This window comes from Rutilus rutilus, assembly GCF_951802725.1.
Source record: "Rutilus rutilus genome assembly, chromosome: 23".
NCBI classification, from domain to species: domain Eukaryota; kingdom Metazoa; phylum Chordata; class Actinopteri; order Cypriniformes; family Leuciscidae; genus Rutilus; species Rutilus rutilus.
The window spans coordinates 21,910,621-21,929,437 of record NC_140233.1 but is presented as its reverse complement, the minus strand read 5'-3'; the positions used below and the strand labels follow the sequence as shown (position 1 = coordinate 21,929,437).

At 38.0% G+C, this 18,817-nt stretch overlaps 1 protein-coding gene across 1 annotated transcript in view; it reads right to left on the bottom strand.

Moving 5' to 3' along the window:
• Positions 1-6,433: 6,433 nt before the first annotated feature.
• abtb2b (ankyrin repeat and BTB (POZ) domain containing 2b) overlaps positions 6,434-18,817 on the bottom strand; it is a 57,817-nt gene continuing 45,433 nt past the window's right edge. Inside the window, exons 4-17 of the mRNA XM_084396509.1 lie at positions 16,756-16,908; positions 15,539-15,704; positions 15,346-15,435; positions 14,646-14,747; positions 13,163-13,259; positions 12,283-12,418; positions 10,645-10,919; positions 10,306-10,484; positions 9,538-9,643; positions 9,180-9,282; positions 8,980-9,070; positions 8,824-8,892; positions 8,317-8,430; positions 6,434-6,911 (exon numbers count right to left, since the gene is read on the bottom strand). Of these exons, the coding sequence (XP_084252635.1) occupies positions 6,708-6,911; positions 8,317-8,430; positions 8,824-8,892; positions 8,980-9,070; positions 9,180-9,282; positions 9,538-9,643; positions 10,306-10,484; positions 10,645-10,919; positions 12,283-12,418; positions 13,163-13,259; positions 14,646-14,747; positions 15,346-15,435; positions 15,539-15,704; positions 16,756-16,908 (1,885 nt within the window). The 3' untranslated portion in view covers positions 6,434-6,707. The remainder of the gene's footprint in view (positions 6,912-8,316; positions 8,431-8,823; positions 8,893-8,979; positions 9,071-9,179; positions 9,283-9,537; positions 9,644-10,305; positions 10,485-10,644; positions 10,920-12,282; positions 12,419-13,162; positions 13,260-14,645; positions 14,748-15,345; positions 15,436-15,538; positions 15,705-16,755; positions 16,909-18,817) is intronic.

Below are 18,817 nucleotides of genomic sequence, written 5' to 3'. Positions count from 1 at the left end.
AAAATATAATAAACATAAAAATATTATTATAATGCTATCTTATTAATAAATATATATTATATTTTCTTTATCTTGTTATTTACAAGCCTCCCTGAAGAAGGTATTATAAATACCGAAACGTCACGATAGGCTTGTTTGATCATTTTATTTTAAATGTATTTTTCATTCACATTATTATTTTCTCAGTGTACTTACTTACTTTAGAGACAAAGACACACTCCACGAAATAGACTCTCCAGTAGTTCTCCAGTTTTCAACAGAAATAATTATTTACCTTTCAACCCAAATGCAGCTCAAGAGAAAGGGGAAGAGATAGTCAAGTCAAGTCAAGTCACCTTAATTTATATAGCGCTTTTAACAATATGAATTGTTTCAAAGCAGCTTTACAGTGATAATAAGAAATTACAATAACAGAGATTGTTTTGGCTTTACAGCAGCTCTAGGATAAAGTTATTGTCCAGCTAAAAGTTAGTTTTGATTGATTGATTCACTTCCGTTGCGAAGATCATACGTTTTTAACTTAGGGGCCGCTAACACGACAACGTTCTAACAGAAAACCCTCAACGCGCTCCGGCGTGGTGTTACACAGTATTCTAGGTTATTACGTGAGGAAGGTTTTTGTCCAATAACTAGAATCTCTGTTTTTTTCTGAATTAAGTAGTAGGAAATTACTAGTCATCCAGTTTTTTATATCAGCTAAAATACCGTTAATTTTGTGAATTGGAAAAGTTTCGTCAGGGCATGAAGAAATATAGAGCTGCGTATCATCAACATAACAGTGAAAACTAATGCCATGCTTCCTAATAATATCTCCCAAGGGTAGCATGTACAGAGTGAACAGCAACGGTCCTAGTACTGAGCCTTGTGGTACGCCATACTGAACTTGTGATCAATAAGACATCTCTTCATTTACTGCTACAAACTGATAACGCTCAGATATGTATGATTTAAACCATGCGAATGCAATTCCACTAATGCCAACATTATTTTCGAATCTATTTAAAAGAATGTTGTGATCGATAGTGTCAAATGCAGCACTAAGATCGAGTAACACTAATAGAGAGATACAACCACGATCGGATGATGAGAGCAAATCATTTGTGACTCTAATGAGAGCAGTCTCGGTACTATAGTACAGTAAATCCTCGCAGATATCATCTTTTTCTAAAAAGGAACATAGTTGTGAAGATACTGCTTTTTCTAGTATCTTTGACAGAAAATGCAGATTCGAGATCGGCCTGTAATTGACTAATTCTGTAGGATCAAGTTGCGTTTTTTTTTTTAACAAGCGGTTTAATCATAGCCAGCTTAAAAGTTGTTGGTACATATCCTAGAGACAAAGATGAATAATGATATTAAGAAGAGGATCTATGACCTCTGGAAGCATCTCTTTCAGTAGCTTAGTCGGTATAGGGTCTAACATACATGTTGTCGATTTAGATGATTCAACGAGTTTAGTAAATTCTTCCTCTCCTATAGCAATGATTGAATCGAATTTTTACTTAAGGAGACTACAATGCACTGCCTGATGCGATACTGTAGTAGACGGTTGCATAGTTATAATTTTCTCCCTCATATTATCAATCTTATAAGTGAAGAAGTTCATAAAGTCATTACTGCTGTGTTGCTTTAAAACGTCTGGGCTGGAAGCTTTATTTTTCGTTAGTTTAGCCACTGTTTCAAATAAATACCTAGGGTTTTGTTTATTTTCTTCTAATAGGGTTGAAAAATAAGCAGATCTAGCAGCTTTTAAGGCCTCTCTGTATGCAATCGAGCTCTCTTTCCATGAAATGCGAAATACCTCTAGTTTAGTTTTCTTCCAGTTGCGCTCCATTTCTTCCAGTTGCACTCGAGTCAAGGCTACACACATGTATGACGGAAGAGATGGTCATGACATGCATGAGTTCACAAGCAGTTCTAGAGGGCCCAGGCCTGGTTCCTCTCATAGACTCGCTGCTTTCCATGAGGATCAATTCAGACCCTCACATTCCTTTTCCAACCAGGGAAACAAAAAGGTTTCCTTTCTAAACCATGGTGGTAGATTTAGAGACATAGACATCTCTATAGACAGGGAAACACCAATACAAAAGAAGAAAGGGGACAGAGCCCCTCGCTACATCCCTCGGGAAAAATTATGCCTAAGACTTTTGCACAGTACTGTGCATCCACCACCACTTTTGCTACCACCACACAGGTGGCGTGCACAACACCACACACATCATTTTGGTCGCATATGCTCCTGAAATTTAATCTGTGTGACCTAAAAATATATTTGGGAGCATTTGTGCGAGTGCAAATAATGGTTGTGGTGCGACCTGTTTTCAGTTCTCAACAAAACGTTTGCAAATTACTGCACAGTGTGTACCTTATGTGCGCTGATACGCTGTGGCCGGACCATCATTCTATCCAGTGTTACATAACCAATCAAACGTCATCCTTACGTTCTTAACTTTAAAGCAGATTTTAGATTGGTTAATATGAGCTGTCAATCACTCTCACTCCCTTTCACTGCGTTCCGTTGTTTCTGCTTATCTATAATCGTGAACCATGATGACTGAACGACACAGCAGCGGTGTATGAGATATTATATCATAGCTCTAAATACATAGACCTCATTAGCGCCTTAGCGGCCACCTTAGCAGCCAATTGAAACGGCCGCTAATGAGGAATCTATGTATTGTGTCTATGGTTTCTAAAAATCTATGGTTTCTATTAAATTTAAAGAAATTAGGTCTACTTAATTATTCAGTAAAACGATATGTTATTGCCAATATTATTGTTACTCTGTCAGTGTTTTATTCACTGACTTTAGCTAGCCTCTTTGCACTGAGAACAACATAGTGACGAAGCGCGTTTGTCCGTTTAGGGCTACAGTAGGAACATGTTGGTGCATTTCAATGTAAGGGGACCCGCGGTGTATATAGATAGAAACGGCTCATTCTAAGGTAATAAAAACAGGACGGTTCATTATGTAAGATTTTTACACACCACTGAAAACATAGTTATGTACTGTAGATGATATTGCATTTCTGTCAACAGATCCTCCTAAATATTACACAGTGCACCTTTAAAATAGCTTGACTGTAACTCTACACCCTTGCTTAGTATATCCGGTTCTATGAATATGCAAATGAGTCCCGCCTCCACTCACTCACACCAGCTCAGAGATCCACTCGTTGACGATCGCATGTTGATCTGACTGGTTACAAGGTAGTTTGTGATGTCACAAACACCAGCGATTTCCAAACCACGTGTTTGAGACTGTCTTTGGTACCCCCTGTGGAGCAAATCTAAATTTGTAATGTTGTTTATATGTCTATGTGTTGTTTTTAATATGCTTTAAGACAAACCATGAGCAAATTCATAAGTGAACACCATTACGGAGTATTTTCTCCTTAAAACTGCAGTGAACGAAAGACAGTCTCAAAAACAGGGTTTGAAATCGCTGTTGTTTCTGACGTCACAAACTACCTGTAACCAATCCGATCAATGTGCTGGTGGGCTTTTCCATATAATTAATAGCGAACTAGCAGTGGAGTCGTGAGAGAAGCCAGGTTATCATGGTATATTTTTCTGTTGGGTATATCCCGGAAAAATCGGGTAGACTTAGCAATACTCAAAAGTTGAGCGAGTGGATCTCTGAGCTGGTGTGAGTGAGTGGAGGCGGGCCAATTAGCATATTCATGGTTCCGCGTATACTAAATAAGGAAAAAACTTTTAAATAGGCTATGCCATGTTGGTGATCAAACATGAGTTTTAAGGGATACAATTATTGACTACAGTGGACTTTAAGACTATATTATTTCAGGACCATTTCTTAAATTTATCAAAAACTGTTACACTTTTGTATCTGAATCTGAACTCAGAAAATATTTACATTGAGTATTTTTTTTCATTTTGATTTGTCGGGAGAATCTACTTTAACTTTACTGCCTGTGAAATATAAACAAGCCAGTGTTAGACTCATATGTGTACAAGATCAATCAATCAGTTTATTTATTGAGCAAAAATAAATGAAACAAACAACACAAATTGTGCTGTTGTAACCGGTCATACTTGACCCGCTCCAAGCGGGACTCGAACCGAAGAAATTTAATAATACTATAAAGGTGTTTATAATTTATAAGCCATTGCAAATAAGTACATTTTAAGTTTAGATTTTAATTCTGCCTCTGTCTTAAATCTTAAATAGTTCAGTAAGCTATTCCATGGTTTTGGTCCAGTAGTAGCAAAGATTCATTCAACAGTTTTTGGTCAGATGATCTCAAATAGACTGAGAGTTAGAAGTTAAAAGGTCAGAAAAATAAGTTGGTGCCAATCTGTTCAAAGCTTTTTTAAAACAACTTGAGCTCAACTTCAAAAAAAGTCTTAAGTGTTAAAAACTTAGAATTTAGGTTTAATGTAGGGTTTATGATGATATGATGATAAATTATGTTCTAAGCTTTTGACAAACATATTACTTTTAAAGGTGTGGCAGGCGATTTCAGAGAGGCTAGCAATAGCAAGCTAGCTTCAAAACACATGAATGCGCACAGCAAAGCATCACGAGATGATAGACAGCGTTTAACTTCCTCATGTCTCAAAGCACACAACATTACAATCATAATGAATGTAAACAACTTACAGCGCTCTAGTTGTACCTCATGACTGCTGCAGATTCACTTCAGCATTGATAGTGTTGACGTAGGCACGCATAAATCCAAGTCTAAGGACGTACTGTAAACAGGTCCAGGTAGAACGTCACGGGTTGCCATCTCGTAATTACGGTTACGACATGGGGTGAACGCAGCATAAGCTCATTGTTTTAGTTCAGGAGGAACTGTAAAAGACGGCTGCTGTTTGTGTGTGACGCTCGGTGACTGTCGTCTGTCTACAACTCTACATCGCCTTACACAACAAACTGATGACGTGTGATGTCTGCGTGAGCAAGTGCGCGGAGGGATGGAAATACATTCACAGGGTAACAGGCAGGTAAGACGTCCTATCATTGAATTTAGACCGAATGCAATGATTGGATGCATTTTTGTTTTGGTTTGTTACATTTTGTTAAATATTTACACCACTTCTATTATTGATTGGTATCAGGATGTGAAGAGAGTTTCAATCAGTATAACAAAAAGTTGAACTTTAGTGACTAACTTTTGTATTTTGTAGATTTTTTCAGATGTTATATTTTGACTTAATTTGATGTTAAAAATTGTCTACATAATATGAATATGGAAGCTTGTTGCCGTCTATGATTAAAAAATAAAAAAGGTAATTTAGTCATGTTTTTCTCGCAATTGGGAGTTTAGGCCTATATCTCGCAATTCTGACCTTTTTTCCCTCAGAATTGTGTGACAAAGTCAGATTTGCGAGATGTAAACTCGCAATTTTGAGAAAAAAAGTCAGAATTGTGAGATTAAAAAGTCGCAAATATCTTTTAAATATCTTTTAAATCATTTTAGTCCGTGGCGGAAACAAGCTTCCATAACTTAAAGCTAATATAATATTTAGTTTGCTGTGTTATGACAGTTGTGTTGGATTTATACTGATGCAGCATCACGCAAAATGCTTACCAGAAATGTGTTACTCAGTTACTAGAAAAATGCTAAACACACAACCGCTTGTCATGTGATCTCATGAGAAAACCGCTCTAGACTAGACTAGAAATCAGTTTTTATTAGGCGACTGATAGGACAGTCTACATCTCCATGTAATTGAACATAAAAGGTTCTGTTCATTTCATTTTGTGGTACTTGTAAAATTACTGAGTGCACCGTTTGGTATTTCTGTGACAGTCTCACACACCCCTGCAGTTTATTCACTGATTAGGAGTTTGTGAATTCCCAGTTTGGAAAGTGTTTTTGTATGTCCTTGTAGGTGTTTCTGTCAAGCCTGGTAAGTTGACCTCACTGTTTTTCACCTTTAATTTCTTTTTCTTTGCTTTCTGATTCATAACTTCAGTGTACAATCAGTTTAACAGCATGCAGTGCTCTCAATAACCAGAAGGTGGCAGCACAGTCTCATTTTGAAATTAAACTTTAAAGTGTTTGCCAGCTTAACATACATTACTTAATGTTCTGTAGCTAGGCTTGACTATGTTGTTAAAAAAATATATATACACACACACACACACACACACACACACGTATGCAATGAACCCATTGTAATATTTGCATACTTAATTGTGGTCTTCTGTTGCTGTTTGGATAACATTTTAGACACAAAAGTTTTTTATATATATAACTTTATTTGCTTGGCATGAAACAAGATAAAATAGCAACTTAAATAATCTCACATCTTAAATAGAACATGTCCTTGTTTTTCTCCATTACAAGATTCATCTATAATAGCTTAAAATAAAACAATAATGAAGGAAAAAAAAAAGATATGCTCTAGCCTCCCACTTTAGCCAAACTCTGTACAAAATAGCATCTGTTTTAGGTGTGGGAAAACTGTTGTCCACAATCTTAACATACTTTAGTTCGATAGCTTTAGCCACACAAACGCTGCAGCATTTAATGTCAAGCTTGTGTCCATTAAATGATTATTTTTTTTGAATTCATGAAACTGTCCACAAAGCTCAACTTCAGTCAGTCCGTCTTTTTTTCAACAGCATTTCCTTTTCATATTTCCTCAGGCTTTCCATATTGTCTTAACACCTTACACATTCATGTCCTTTCTTCTTTGTGTATTTCCTTCTATTTTTTCCGTCTTTTTCTCTTTCACACACGAGAAGTCACTAGCAGTGAGCGTAGTCTGCGTGCTAACGTTGCCTCGAGCTCTTCCAGAAGCGAGTCTTTCCCAGATCCGCCTCGTGTCCCGGATCCCAGGATCAGCGCCCGGAAGGCTTCCCTCTCCAACAGACCCGCCATGTTCTGAAGGAAGAAACCTTCACAGTGTGTGCTGAGCTCCACCGCACCGTGAGCCTGGGGAAAGAAATCAATCAGTTAGGCCTGGGGAGACACTTCGGTAATAATTATTAAATTGTTGTCCTGTACATTTTATAAATATTAGTAAAATGTACCATAATATTGTCATGTTTTTGTATTATATATATATATATATATATATATATATATATATGTATATGTATATGTATATGTATATATATATATATATATATATATATATATATATACAGTGCAATGCATAAGTGAATACACCCATGCTAAAGTTGACTAAAAAGAGGAATAAAAAATCATATTTTGGAAATTGAACTTAATGCCTTAATTAAAAAAATTAGGAAAAATCCAACCTTTAAGGACACCAATTTTCTTTGTGAATGAATAATGTATCGTAAATAAATAAATGTTCTTCCATAAAATACATGGTGCATAAGTGAGTACACCCCTATGTTAAATTCCCATAGAGGCAGGCAGATTTTTATTTTTAAGTATTTAAAAAAAACATTTTTTAGGATACTATGCATCCTGATAAAGTTCCCTTGGCCTTTGGAATTAAAATAGCCCCACATCATCACATAGCATTCACCATACCTAGAGATTGGCATGGGGTACTTTCCATAAGATCATCTCTCAATGCAAATCAAACTAGCTATTAGGCTAACTGAAATAAAACCATGCCAATCTCTAGGTATGGTGAAGGCTATGTGGGGCTATTTTAATTCCAAAGGCCAAGGGAACTTTATCAGGATGCATAGTATCCTAAAAAAAAAAAAAAAAAAAAAAAACTTAAAAATAAAAATAAAAATCTGCCTGCCTCTATGGGAATTTAACATAGGGGTGTACTCACTTATGCACCATGTATTTTAAGGAAGAACATTTATTTATTTACGATACATTATTCATTCACAAAGAAAATTGGTGTCCTTAAAGGTTGGATTTTTCCTAATTTTTTTAAATTAAGGCATTAAGTTCAATTTCCAAAATATGATTTTTTATTCCTCTTTTTAGTCAACTTTAGCATGGGTGTATTCACTTATGCATAGCACTGTATATATATATATATATATATATATATATATATTATAATTACACAGTACACACACATATATTCATGTAAACTCAAACTTTTTTATTTTGGATGTGATTAATTGTTTCACAGCCCTTCTTTATCATTATCATGGTACAATACTGTACAATACTGTAGAATGTCATGATACCACCAAAATACTTCTTACTCGTTACAAAGGAAATATGTTTGGTCAGTTACTATTATTTTACATTCAACATTATTCAGATTCTTTTTGATGGCATGTGTTTGGTTATAATTATACAATTGTATATATTTAGATATTGTATATTTACTGTATAAATTAAATCGATTTTTGAAAGATTATATATAATATTATGTAAACTGATATATTTTCACCTTGGCAGTGTGGTAGATGTCCACAGCATTGTCGAGGTCAATGCTCTGAGCGCAGAGGATTTCACAGTGCCGCTGTAGCGCCCCCAGCTGGAACAAACTGGCCGCTGACAGTAACTACAGAATGGAAACAAAAGGGTACATTTACATTTACATTTATTCATTTAGCTGACGCTTTTATCCAAAGCGACTTACAATTGCTATATATGTCAGAGGTCGCACGCCTCTGGAGCAACTAGGGGTTAAGTGTCTTGCTCAGGGACACATTGGTGTCTCACAGTGGATTCGAACCCGGGTCTCTCACACCAAAGGCATGTGTCTTATCCATTGCGCCACACCACCGTAAAATTTGTTGTTGTTTTTTTTTTTTTTACACAACGTCTTATTACTTGCTTCAATCTACAAACATAAAGATAAAGTTTCATCTTAAATAATTGCAGGTAAACTCAAGAGGTTCCACTGCATAAAGGCCGTACTTTGCTGGGTTGGACTGTATCTTGTTTGTCTTACCTCCAGTAACTCTGAGACGCCCATCTTCAGAGACTCTGCCCCCCCGCAGTACAGGTATGACATCATCACCTGGATAAACACAACGAGATCGTGATTAACTCCCGATAACATCTGTTGTCGACCATGTTGTCGCACGGGTTCATCGAGTGTTCATACCTGGAAGATGTTGTACTTGATGTTGCTGATCTCGATGTCTTTGCGGGGCTGAGAGCTGTCCGACCCGTTCAGCGCCAACAGAGTTTTGAACCTGATCCCAGAGCAAACATTCTTTATTCACAACGGTTCAGTTGTGTCAAAATAAAGTTGTGTCTCTACTGCAGAGACCCATGTTACAAGATGATAATGTGTAGGCTCACCTGTCGGACGCTGTGAGCAGCAGAACCCCGTGAGCATAGAACGGCTTTCCCTCCACTAGGAACGTCACGTCAGACATCTCTGGGTTGTTCAGGAAGTGAGGGTCTGCGGAAAGAGGAGAAATCAGACTTGCTCAAGATTTTAACAGAGTAATCATTTACAGACAAATATACAAATCAAAGAATTAGCTAAATCTACAACTTTAATATGCACTAGCATGTACATTAAAGCGAAATGACCAGAATCAATGACAAACAAACTTTAGGTTTTGAATTTTAAATCAATGTTGGGTCATTTAATGTGGATCCAGTCGGTGTTGCCAATTCATAATTATAACTGTACTAAGATGGAGTGAATTACCAAGTTGAGCGGAGAGAGCGGGCTTCTTCTCTTGGATAGGAGGAAGTGGAGCAGGACCGTAACAGTGACTAAAGATGATGCCCAGCTGTTGGTTTATTGCCTCGTTCTATAAAGGAAAGAAAGAAGAAATAATTAGTCATAAGGATGTTTTAACTAGAGACTACCGTTGCTTCCGAAATCCCGGACTGAGTAGGTGCTACATTTGAATTTGAATTTACTTCGCGACTATGAATATGGCTAGTATGAGTGAAATTCGGACATGCTACATCCGCCATGTTGTTACTGTCACATGACCTACCAGCATCAGTTCACTGCCATTGATGATGGGAAAGTAAAGTGTCCATCGAATGCTTACTTCAGAATCTCGGCTAAATTAGTAGGTCGTCCGGGGACTTTTCGCCCTCTGTTTTTCAAATACTAAGTATTCGGACATACACTACTCCTCTTTTGGCGTACTGTATAGTAGGGAAGTATTCGATTTTGGACACAGTGTAAGAATTATTTATAGACCTCTTCACACCAAATCAGAATTTTTGCCATAAAAGAAGCGCAAAAATATTTTAGAACTTAATGCATGTCCATTTCAGATCCTCGAAATTGGAAAAATGTTAACTACAATGAGCTGTCATGTTTTAATTCGAACTCTAGTTACATTTTTAATTGTTCACCATCCATTGACAATGACAAAAATTCATAGTCTAAGGTTCTCAATGTTTTTTTGCCGTTATATTCGACCTTCTATGAACAAATATCCAGGTTTTTCAGTACCTTGTTTTTTTTCAGGATGTTAAACATCAAAGGAAACCCGACGCAGACCACTTCCTCACAGTAGTCCTCCTCTTTGATGGAGCTGAAGTCTCGTAAAAGAGAGAGCGTGACTCCGGCTCTGGACTTCAGCTGAGCGCTGCGCAGCGACTCCAGCCATACGTGAAGCTTCCACGGCACTCCTGCGGGATCAGGCCATATTATGAAGAACCGTTTGCAAATAATCAAATGCTTGCTAGATAGCTCCGATTTTTTAAACTGTATCACAGAAAATCTATATTTGATCATAAATTAATGAAAGTGTTACTCTATGATATCTTGTTATATATGCGTCTAACCTACCCAACGATCTGAGCTCCATGGTGACGTCCAGATAGCCGTGCTCTGCGCTGTAGAAGGACGCCTCCTGCAGAGCTTTCATACGGGCCTTACACAGCTTGGGCAGGGCATCTTCTGACAGCAGGCTGAGGTTGGGGGATGGAGGAGGGGGTAGAGAGTGTCCGTTCCTGCCGGACGCCCGCGTCTCGCCCTCCACACCCTCCGCCAGGATCTCCTCCAGCGAGAGCACGTCTTCCCGCACCTTCTGAGGCTGAGAGAGGAGCTTCCTCAAAACATTCCTGCAGAACATACTTCACGGTTAGTTCAGGGATGGATGGATGTGTAACCCCCTCCACCCGGGTCCTACTCACCCCGCTCTGTGCGGGCCTAGAATCCGGGTCACGGCACCAATTTGTAGCGGACTTCTTCTCGCACCACAAAGTAACTCCCCGACACGTCTGCAGTTTATTGACAGAGAACAGCCTGTGACTGGAGAGAGTCAGCTGAACCTGAAGGCTGTTGTGGTCCACTGAAGTCAGAGGTGTCGGGGAGTTTCTTTGTGTTGCGAGACGAAGTCCGCTACAAATTGATGGTAGATAAATGGTTGTCTGGATAGATAATTAATGATTTGGCATATGGATGGACAGATTGCAAAAAATCTAGATGGGATGGATAGCTGGTGAATGATTAGATAGCTGGCTAGGTAGAAAACTTATTACTGGAAAGATAGATATTTTGGTACACAGGTATATAGGGTAATGGGTATATAGATAGCAGGAGAGATAATGAATGCTTGGACATAAGATTGATAGAAAGCAAGATGGATAGATAGCTGGTAAATGATTAGATGGGTAGATGACTGGGTAGATATGAATGATTGGTCAGGTAGATAGATGGTTGATTGGATAGATAATAAATGCTTGGACATATAGATAGCTAGATAGTTGGCTGATGAATGATTAAATATAGGAAGACGGCTGATCGATAATGAACGATTGGACAGATAACTAGAGAGTCGGATAGATGGGTAGATAGACAGTTGGCTGAGTGGATTATAGATAGATGGTTAATAAATTATTGGACAAAGATAGACTGATAGAAAGCTATGATAGCTGGATAGATAGATGAATAATTAGATAGACAGATAGTCGATCGATAGAAATGAATAATATGACAGATTCATATAGAAAACTAGATGATGAATGATTGGCTAGATAGAATGTGGATGATTTGACGGTCACCGTGATTTTGCCAAGTTTTGTTGATCCTGGATAACATTCCTGTCCCAAAATTTAGTCCTTACCCTATCCCTAACCCTAAAACCTAACCCGACCCATGACTTTTCCCTAAAATTAGAGGGAAATGATAGGTGAATAACACTGATGTAGAAGCACCTCACCCTGGTTCTAAGCCTAAACTTGACATAAACTGTAAACTTGTCCCTCAAATCTGATTGGTTGATTGGAAAATTGTTCCAGGATCAACAAAGATGTTGATCCAGGAACATGTGGTACTTGGTGAAATCACGTTCACCATGATTTGACATTGATATTCTATATGAGATCATTATGTGGTAATGCAGCTGTGTATTTGTTGTAATAATTGAGAATATTCAGAGTTCGTGAGGAGTGAGTGTGTTAGTATGATGATGGGAGGTATTACCTATGGCCATGTGCAGCAGCGTGACTGAAGCAGTTCATGTCCTCATACAGCGATGATGTCAGAGCGTGGCCGTCCTGGGACCTCAGCAGGGGATCTGCCCCCCGCGCCAGCAGTAAACTCACCATCTCGTAATTCCCTGTGAGAGTGACCGGAGGAGAAGGAAAGAAGAAACAGATGGTGAGGTTGCAGAGATGTGTAGAGTAAATGAGAGAGAACCACAATAAAAGAAAAGAACACACTTCATGATCATTACTGTAATGATCTTGGAAGGGTCACGTCTTGAGGAATCAACTTTTCCTTGATCTTTAGAGACAAAAGAGCTTGATGTACTAGGAAAACATGCTCTAACTTTAAGAACTCACAACATTGTCCAAAATCTACTCTACTCTACACCAGAGAAGTGAAATATTAACATTACCGCCCACATTTACAATATAAATTGCCTATTGAAGTTCAGAAACTTGGCCGACCTGGTCACAGTGAGGTATTGGGAATGAAGTAGGACAGATAGTGGTTACGTATACCAAACCTTTTACTTACTAAAGGTAAAACAAAACATTACTCCTTCGAATGTTGCAGAACCTCTTGCTGAATGTCCCCACATCTATAAAAGGTTTTAAACACTCTGAACTGTTGCAAAACACGTCTTCCTGACCCAATTCTGTCAACTCTCGTACAGTTTGTGGCCTCTACAGTTTGGCTCCGGTCTGCCAACACATGGCCATATTTTTAGGGATTCCTGTTTGGGATGGGAGTGACCAGCCTTCCCTGGCAGGCTGTAAATCTGAGCTGGTGGAGGTTGTGAGAGAGGCTGAATCAAGTGAGGGAGTTGTGCTACACACACACACACACACACACACACACACATACACACACACACCTGCGGCAGACGCCAGCTGAAGAGGCGTCTCAGCGTTACTCTCCTGTCCGTAACGCACAGCTGCTCCTTCCACGTTTGCCCCGGCATCTAATAGAAGCTGAAGAGACATACAAACATTCATGTTAAGAAAGTAACAGCAAAAACTACAGCTAACAATAAACACAAGGATCAAACTTACATTGTGTGGCTTAACAATATTACATTCCTTACAAAAAAGAAGTTTTTTTAAGTGTGATATAAAGTATACATACTTTATACTAAAGATAAGTGTATCAATCTACTTTTTATGTAAGCTACTTATCAGAGATAAACTTAAAATTATACTTAAGTATGCTCTGCTTCTACTGAAAAATACATTTGGCCTATACTTGTGCTAAAGTACTGTTGAAGGTCTATTTAAAATTAATACAAATTTAGAAACCATGTAGTATACTTAAAGTGCTATAAGCATAATGTTAAGTTCACTTTAAGAAACATTTTAAGTGTACTTGGAGTATATAGACTATTAAAATGTGTTTACTGAGAGTATACTTGTACTTTCACTAACTAAAAAGTGGGCTAGAAGTCTATCCCCGGTTTCACAGACAAGGCGATGTTGTCTAGTCCCAGACTAAAATGCATGTTTGAGCTGTTTTAACTGAAATCAACTTGCACAGACAAGTATGTCAATGCCATTGTTTTCTCTCAAGATGCACATCAATAATGTTTTTTCCTCAAGGCAGGTTTATAAAAGCTACTTAAATTATCTTAATTGAACTAAGGCCTAATGCTGGCTTAAGTTAAGCCCTGTTTGTGAAACCAGTCCTATAACTAGTAAAATAACAGTACATCTATAAGTTCACTTGTATACTTCACAGTATAGTTGCAGTACAAAAGAAAAACTTGGATGTTAACTAGTTGTGTACAAGTTTACCACTGTTACACTTAAAGTACACTTAAAAGCATACTTTTATAAACTAAGAAATGGGCCAGTTTAGTTCCAGTAAGTATTGAAATAGTACACTTGCAAGTTTATTACTAGTACATTGATTTTAGTTGGCTATACTTGCTACATAAAGTATAATTGGGAAATTAGAAATTGGAAATACTTGGGTATTCAATTAACTTGAAGTCTACTTCTTTGTAAGACATACATGGATGTCAGTAGTAGTAGCATATCTTCATGATACAGAACCAATTGTGCAAAGAAAAAAAAGAAAGAAGTAAAACAATGTGATGTTTTCCCACACTAGTTAAGTACAAACCCTGGCCCGTAGACAAACAACTCGATCATGTGACCAATGAAATTTTACTTGTAAAGAAGACTTCATGGATTCGGTCAGAACTATGGTTGGAACTATTCGACAGTGCTACACTAAGGCTAGGGTTAGTATTTGTTTCAGTGTTGTGACTAGGATGACCAATGAAATCTTTAGAATCAGCTGTGGGGTTTGCGCTTGACTGGTTTAGGCCAAAAAAAATAAATAAGCAAGCAGTTCTTTACCTGAACTACTGATATATGTCCATGTAACACAGCGAACGTGAGCGCCACCCAGTGGCGGCTGTCAGGGTAGACTGAAGGGTGTTTGGGAGAGCAAACGGGTACCTGAACACAAAAAACACTGTCAGCTTTCATACAGGGATGTTTTCCATTTCTTCACAAAAAACATTTACAACATTACAATAAAAAACAATCTGACAAATGATCAATCATAAGCTAGCTTTTAAAAAAATTTTTTTATTAATTGTTCAGCTGCCTTGTCCAAATACATATTTTATATGTATATATATTATTATTTTTTTGAGATTTTTTGGTTGAATGCAAAACAATTAATTCAAGTAAGGTTTTTTCCCCCATTTCAAAAAGGTATTTTTAAAAAAAATAGATTTAAGGATATTTTTTCTAGTGTTTTTAGAACTACATCACAACAGGTTATCAAAACATTTGTACAATTGAAATTGAATTGAAAGATTAAAAGATTTTAACATTTAAAAACGCATATTGGTTTTGTCCATAGACTTGGTTGATCTCTTGAAAAATCTCTAGTTGCGAATATTTTTTATCAAATAACTTAAAATTTGCCATCAACTTTGCTCTCTTTTTTTTGGCAAATATTTAATTGACATTTAATCCCTTTTAACTTGGTATAAACAAGCCTTAACATCCAAAAATAGTGACTAATATAGCAACGGGTGGTACATACCGCCACATCCAGATTGGCTCCGGCGTCAATCAGCATCTGGACTAAAGCTTCGTCTCCAGCGGCGCAGGCGTACATCAGCGGGGTCATACCCTGCACAGGTGCAGAGAGAGCAGAGTTGGACATCTGGATCCACAACATCACATCCGTGTAACAGAATGATGTATAGTTTGGTGGTGTTCTGATCTTACGGTACCTGGTCATCCATGCTGTTGACACCATCAGGCCCCAGCAGCTCGATGGCCTGGCCGATCAGATCAGTGCGGCCGCAGTTCAGCATGCGGAAGCCCAGGTCCAGCTGGAACTTATCTGTGGCCGCTTTGGCATCCAGACGCCTGAAGGAACTGAAACAGCACTCTGGCCTACAAAAGACAGGAGAAGAGTGAGTGACAATGACAGGGAGTGAGTGAGTGAAATTAATGAGTGACTGTGGGTGAGTGAGTGAGTGAGTGAGTGAGTGAGTGAGTGAGTGAGTGAGTGAGTGAGTGAGTGAGTGAGTGAGTGAGTGAGTGAGTGAGTGAGTGAGTGGAATTAATGGATGAGAGGGTGAGTGAATTAATGAGTGAGTGAGTGGATGAGAGAGTGAGTGGGTGGGTGAGTGAGTGAGTGAGTGGATGAGAGAGAGAGAGTGAGTGGGTGAGTGGGTGGGTGGGTGGGTGGGTGAGAGAGTGAGTGGGTGGGTGGGTGGATGAGTGAGTGAGTGAGTGGAATTAGTGGATGAGAGAGAGAGAGAGTGAGTGAGTGGATGAGAGAGAGTGAGTGGATGAGAGAGAGTGAGTGAGTGAGTGAGGAAATGGATAGTGTTGGTCATTACATGCTTTCATGGGTGGAGTGCTGGATTTTCCTCAAGTGTTTTCAAATTTCAAGTGTTTTCAAATCATTAAGCCTTGACATCAGCATGAGGATCAGTGCAGCTCTTTGCCAGTGTGTTAATACAGTCAAGTCACATTTAAGAGTCAGCATGAGATCATGTCTGATACCTTCAGCTCTGCGACACTTTAAGTGCCTGACTGTGTTTTTATCAGTGTTTAAAAGTCAGTTGACATTTTAAAACAGATTTAATTAGTCTAACAAGGTTGCGATAAAAACATTTGTTAAATGCAATAAAAAAATATACTTGGAAAACAAGGTCACCACAGCTGGAGAACTTGACAAAGCACCTTTAAAATCAGCATGAAATTTGACTTTACAGTATCTAAGGTATTCTGAATGTTGCTAGGGTGTTGCTCTATGGTTGCTAAGGTGTTGAGGGTGTTTTTCGTGTGATGCTATGGTGTGGCTTCTAGGGAGTTTTAGCTGATTATCAAAAGAGTCCTCTGTGTCTGATTATCAAAAGCTGATGTTCCTCCATGCAAGTCTAGGATTTTCTTCACTCATTGTCAGTCAGGATGTTTTATGACATGAAAGTCTTACTTTAGCAGTCTGGGCTCGCAGTCTAACCCAGGCAGGAGGAGCCGTGCTGTCTGTCTGACATCATCGCTGTCCACCAATAAGCTGCGGCGATGCTCGGCGTGAACGATGGCCACACGCATCCACTCCATCAGCGGGGGGAGGAGGAGGAACGGCCTGGGGAATGCAGGAAAAACAACATGTACTTAAGTTTGTATCCAAGACTTTGGTTGAAAAATGGTTGCAATATTAATAACAACAGAGTTGATTCACGATCCGTTCGGAAAATGGCACCACGGTTTAAATCGTTCAACATTCAAGCCATTTTAAGCCATTTGAGCGCAAGATGATGCGAAACAGAACTCGATTCGGAAGTCACGCTGTTTTCTGTGCGCATTCACACACAGAGCATCGAATTCAGTTCTCTTGTGCTTGAACACACACACACAAGCAAATGCCCGTCTCGGTGAGTATTCTCGTAAACAGTCACTTATGACTTACAGTATGTGAACGTACACAATTGAGAAAGAACATTGATGCGTATAATTATATTGGATCAGTGCATTCGGCCTTAAAGTGCCAGTAGCCTAATAAACCTGCAGCTGAATGTATCAATGTTAATCAAACTGAAATAGAAAGCTAAAATCACTTTTTTAGCTTTAACAAAGATTGATTAAATTTAATTTATTCAGTGAAGATTATGCAGTGTTATTTTACATTCTATTACATTTCCGTAGCTTAATACTGTGAAGACTTACATGAAAAACATAAAGCACTGTTTATTTCATTTGTATCTCTGTTGTAGTATTTATCTATGTATGTTATTTGTTTATTATTTTCTATGCAGATTCACTCCCCTTTTGAAATCACCTCAATCATTTAGTGATTAATTCTTTATAAATATATATTGAATTTTTTTTTTTTTTTTTTTTTTTTTTTTTAATCGTGCAGCCCGAGTTGTAAGCAACTAAAACGGTCTTTTGTTTGCTCTTGATGATAGACAGACATTAAGTGATTTCAGATCTGGTATTTAAAATGTGTTTTATTTTTCAAAATATAAAATGGTAAAAATTCCCCTTAATTGATCAAAATAAAAATAAATCCAGATTTTTCCTCAAAAGTGAAGTGAAACTAAATCTGACAAAACCTCATTGGGACACCCTCAGAGAGAAAGATGTATGAATGAAAAATTAATTCAAAAAATTTAAAAAGTTTTCTTTTAGCACTAGGTTGTGGATTAGAATAAATCTATTGTAATATATTGTTTTATATATAGACAATTATGTCTATAGTATGTCCTCATTTAGATGCACACGTGTGTGTGTGTGTGTGTGTGTGTGTGTGTGTGTGTGTGTGTGTGACAAGTCAGTTGTGTAAAACAAGTTGGGCCACAGCGCACTTAATCTGCTAGTGTTTCTAAAGAAGGGCTTGTGCAACCGAGGCGGCCCGTGTCTTTCAGCGGCCTGTCATATCAAAGAATTCACGCTGAGAATGAGATACGGCGGCTGAAGTCCTCTTGTTTTCAGCAGCTCAGTGCCACTCCCTGCAGACATGAATGTGTTGTTTGTATGTGTGTGAGCTTCTTAATAAAAACTTCACACGAGGACAGATATGGGCTGTTTACTGGACCCAGATCAAGACTATATTAGTCTCAACCTTTGAAAATGAAGACTGGAGGATTTAAAAAGACTGTCTTGTTCCTTCAAAAATATAGTAAAATATTCTAATAATCAATTTATTATTATTATTATTGATAAATCATCATCATTACCGTCATCATCATACAATATTCAAGTGTTTTGGGTTCTAAACATCTGACCGTCTTGGGTAGCACGTCCTGATTTTGCTGAGTCAAAATCCAGGAACAACAATCCTGTCCGAAAATGTAATCCTAACCATATTCCTAAACCTAACCCTGCCCATAACTTATCCCTAAAATCAGAGTGAAATGACAGCTGAATAACACTGATGTAGAAGCACCTAACCCTGGTTTTAAGACTAAAATCTGATTGGTTGATTGGAATTTGTTCCAGGAACATGTTGGTCCTGGGCGTCCTTCAAAAATGAAGAAAAGAATAAAAAAAAT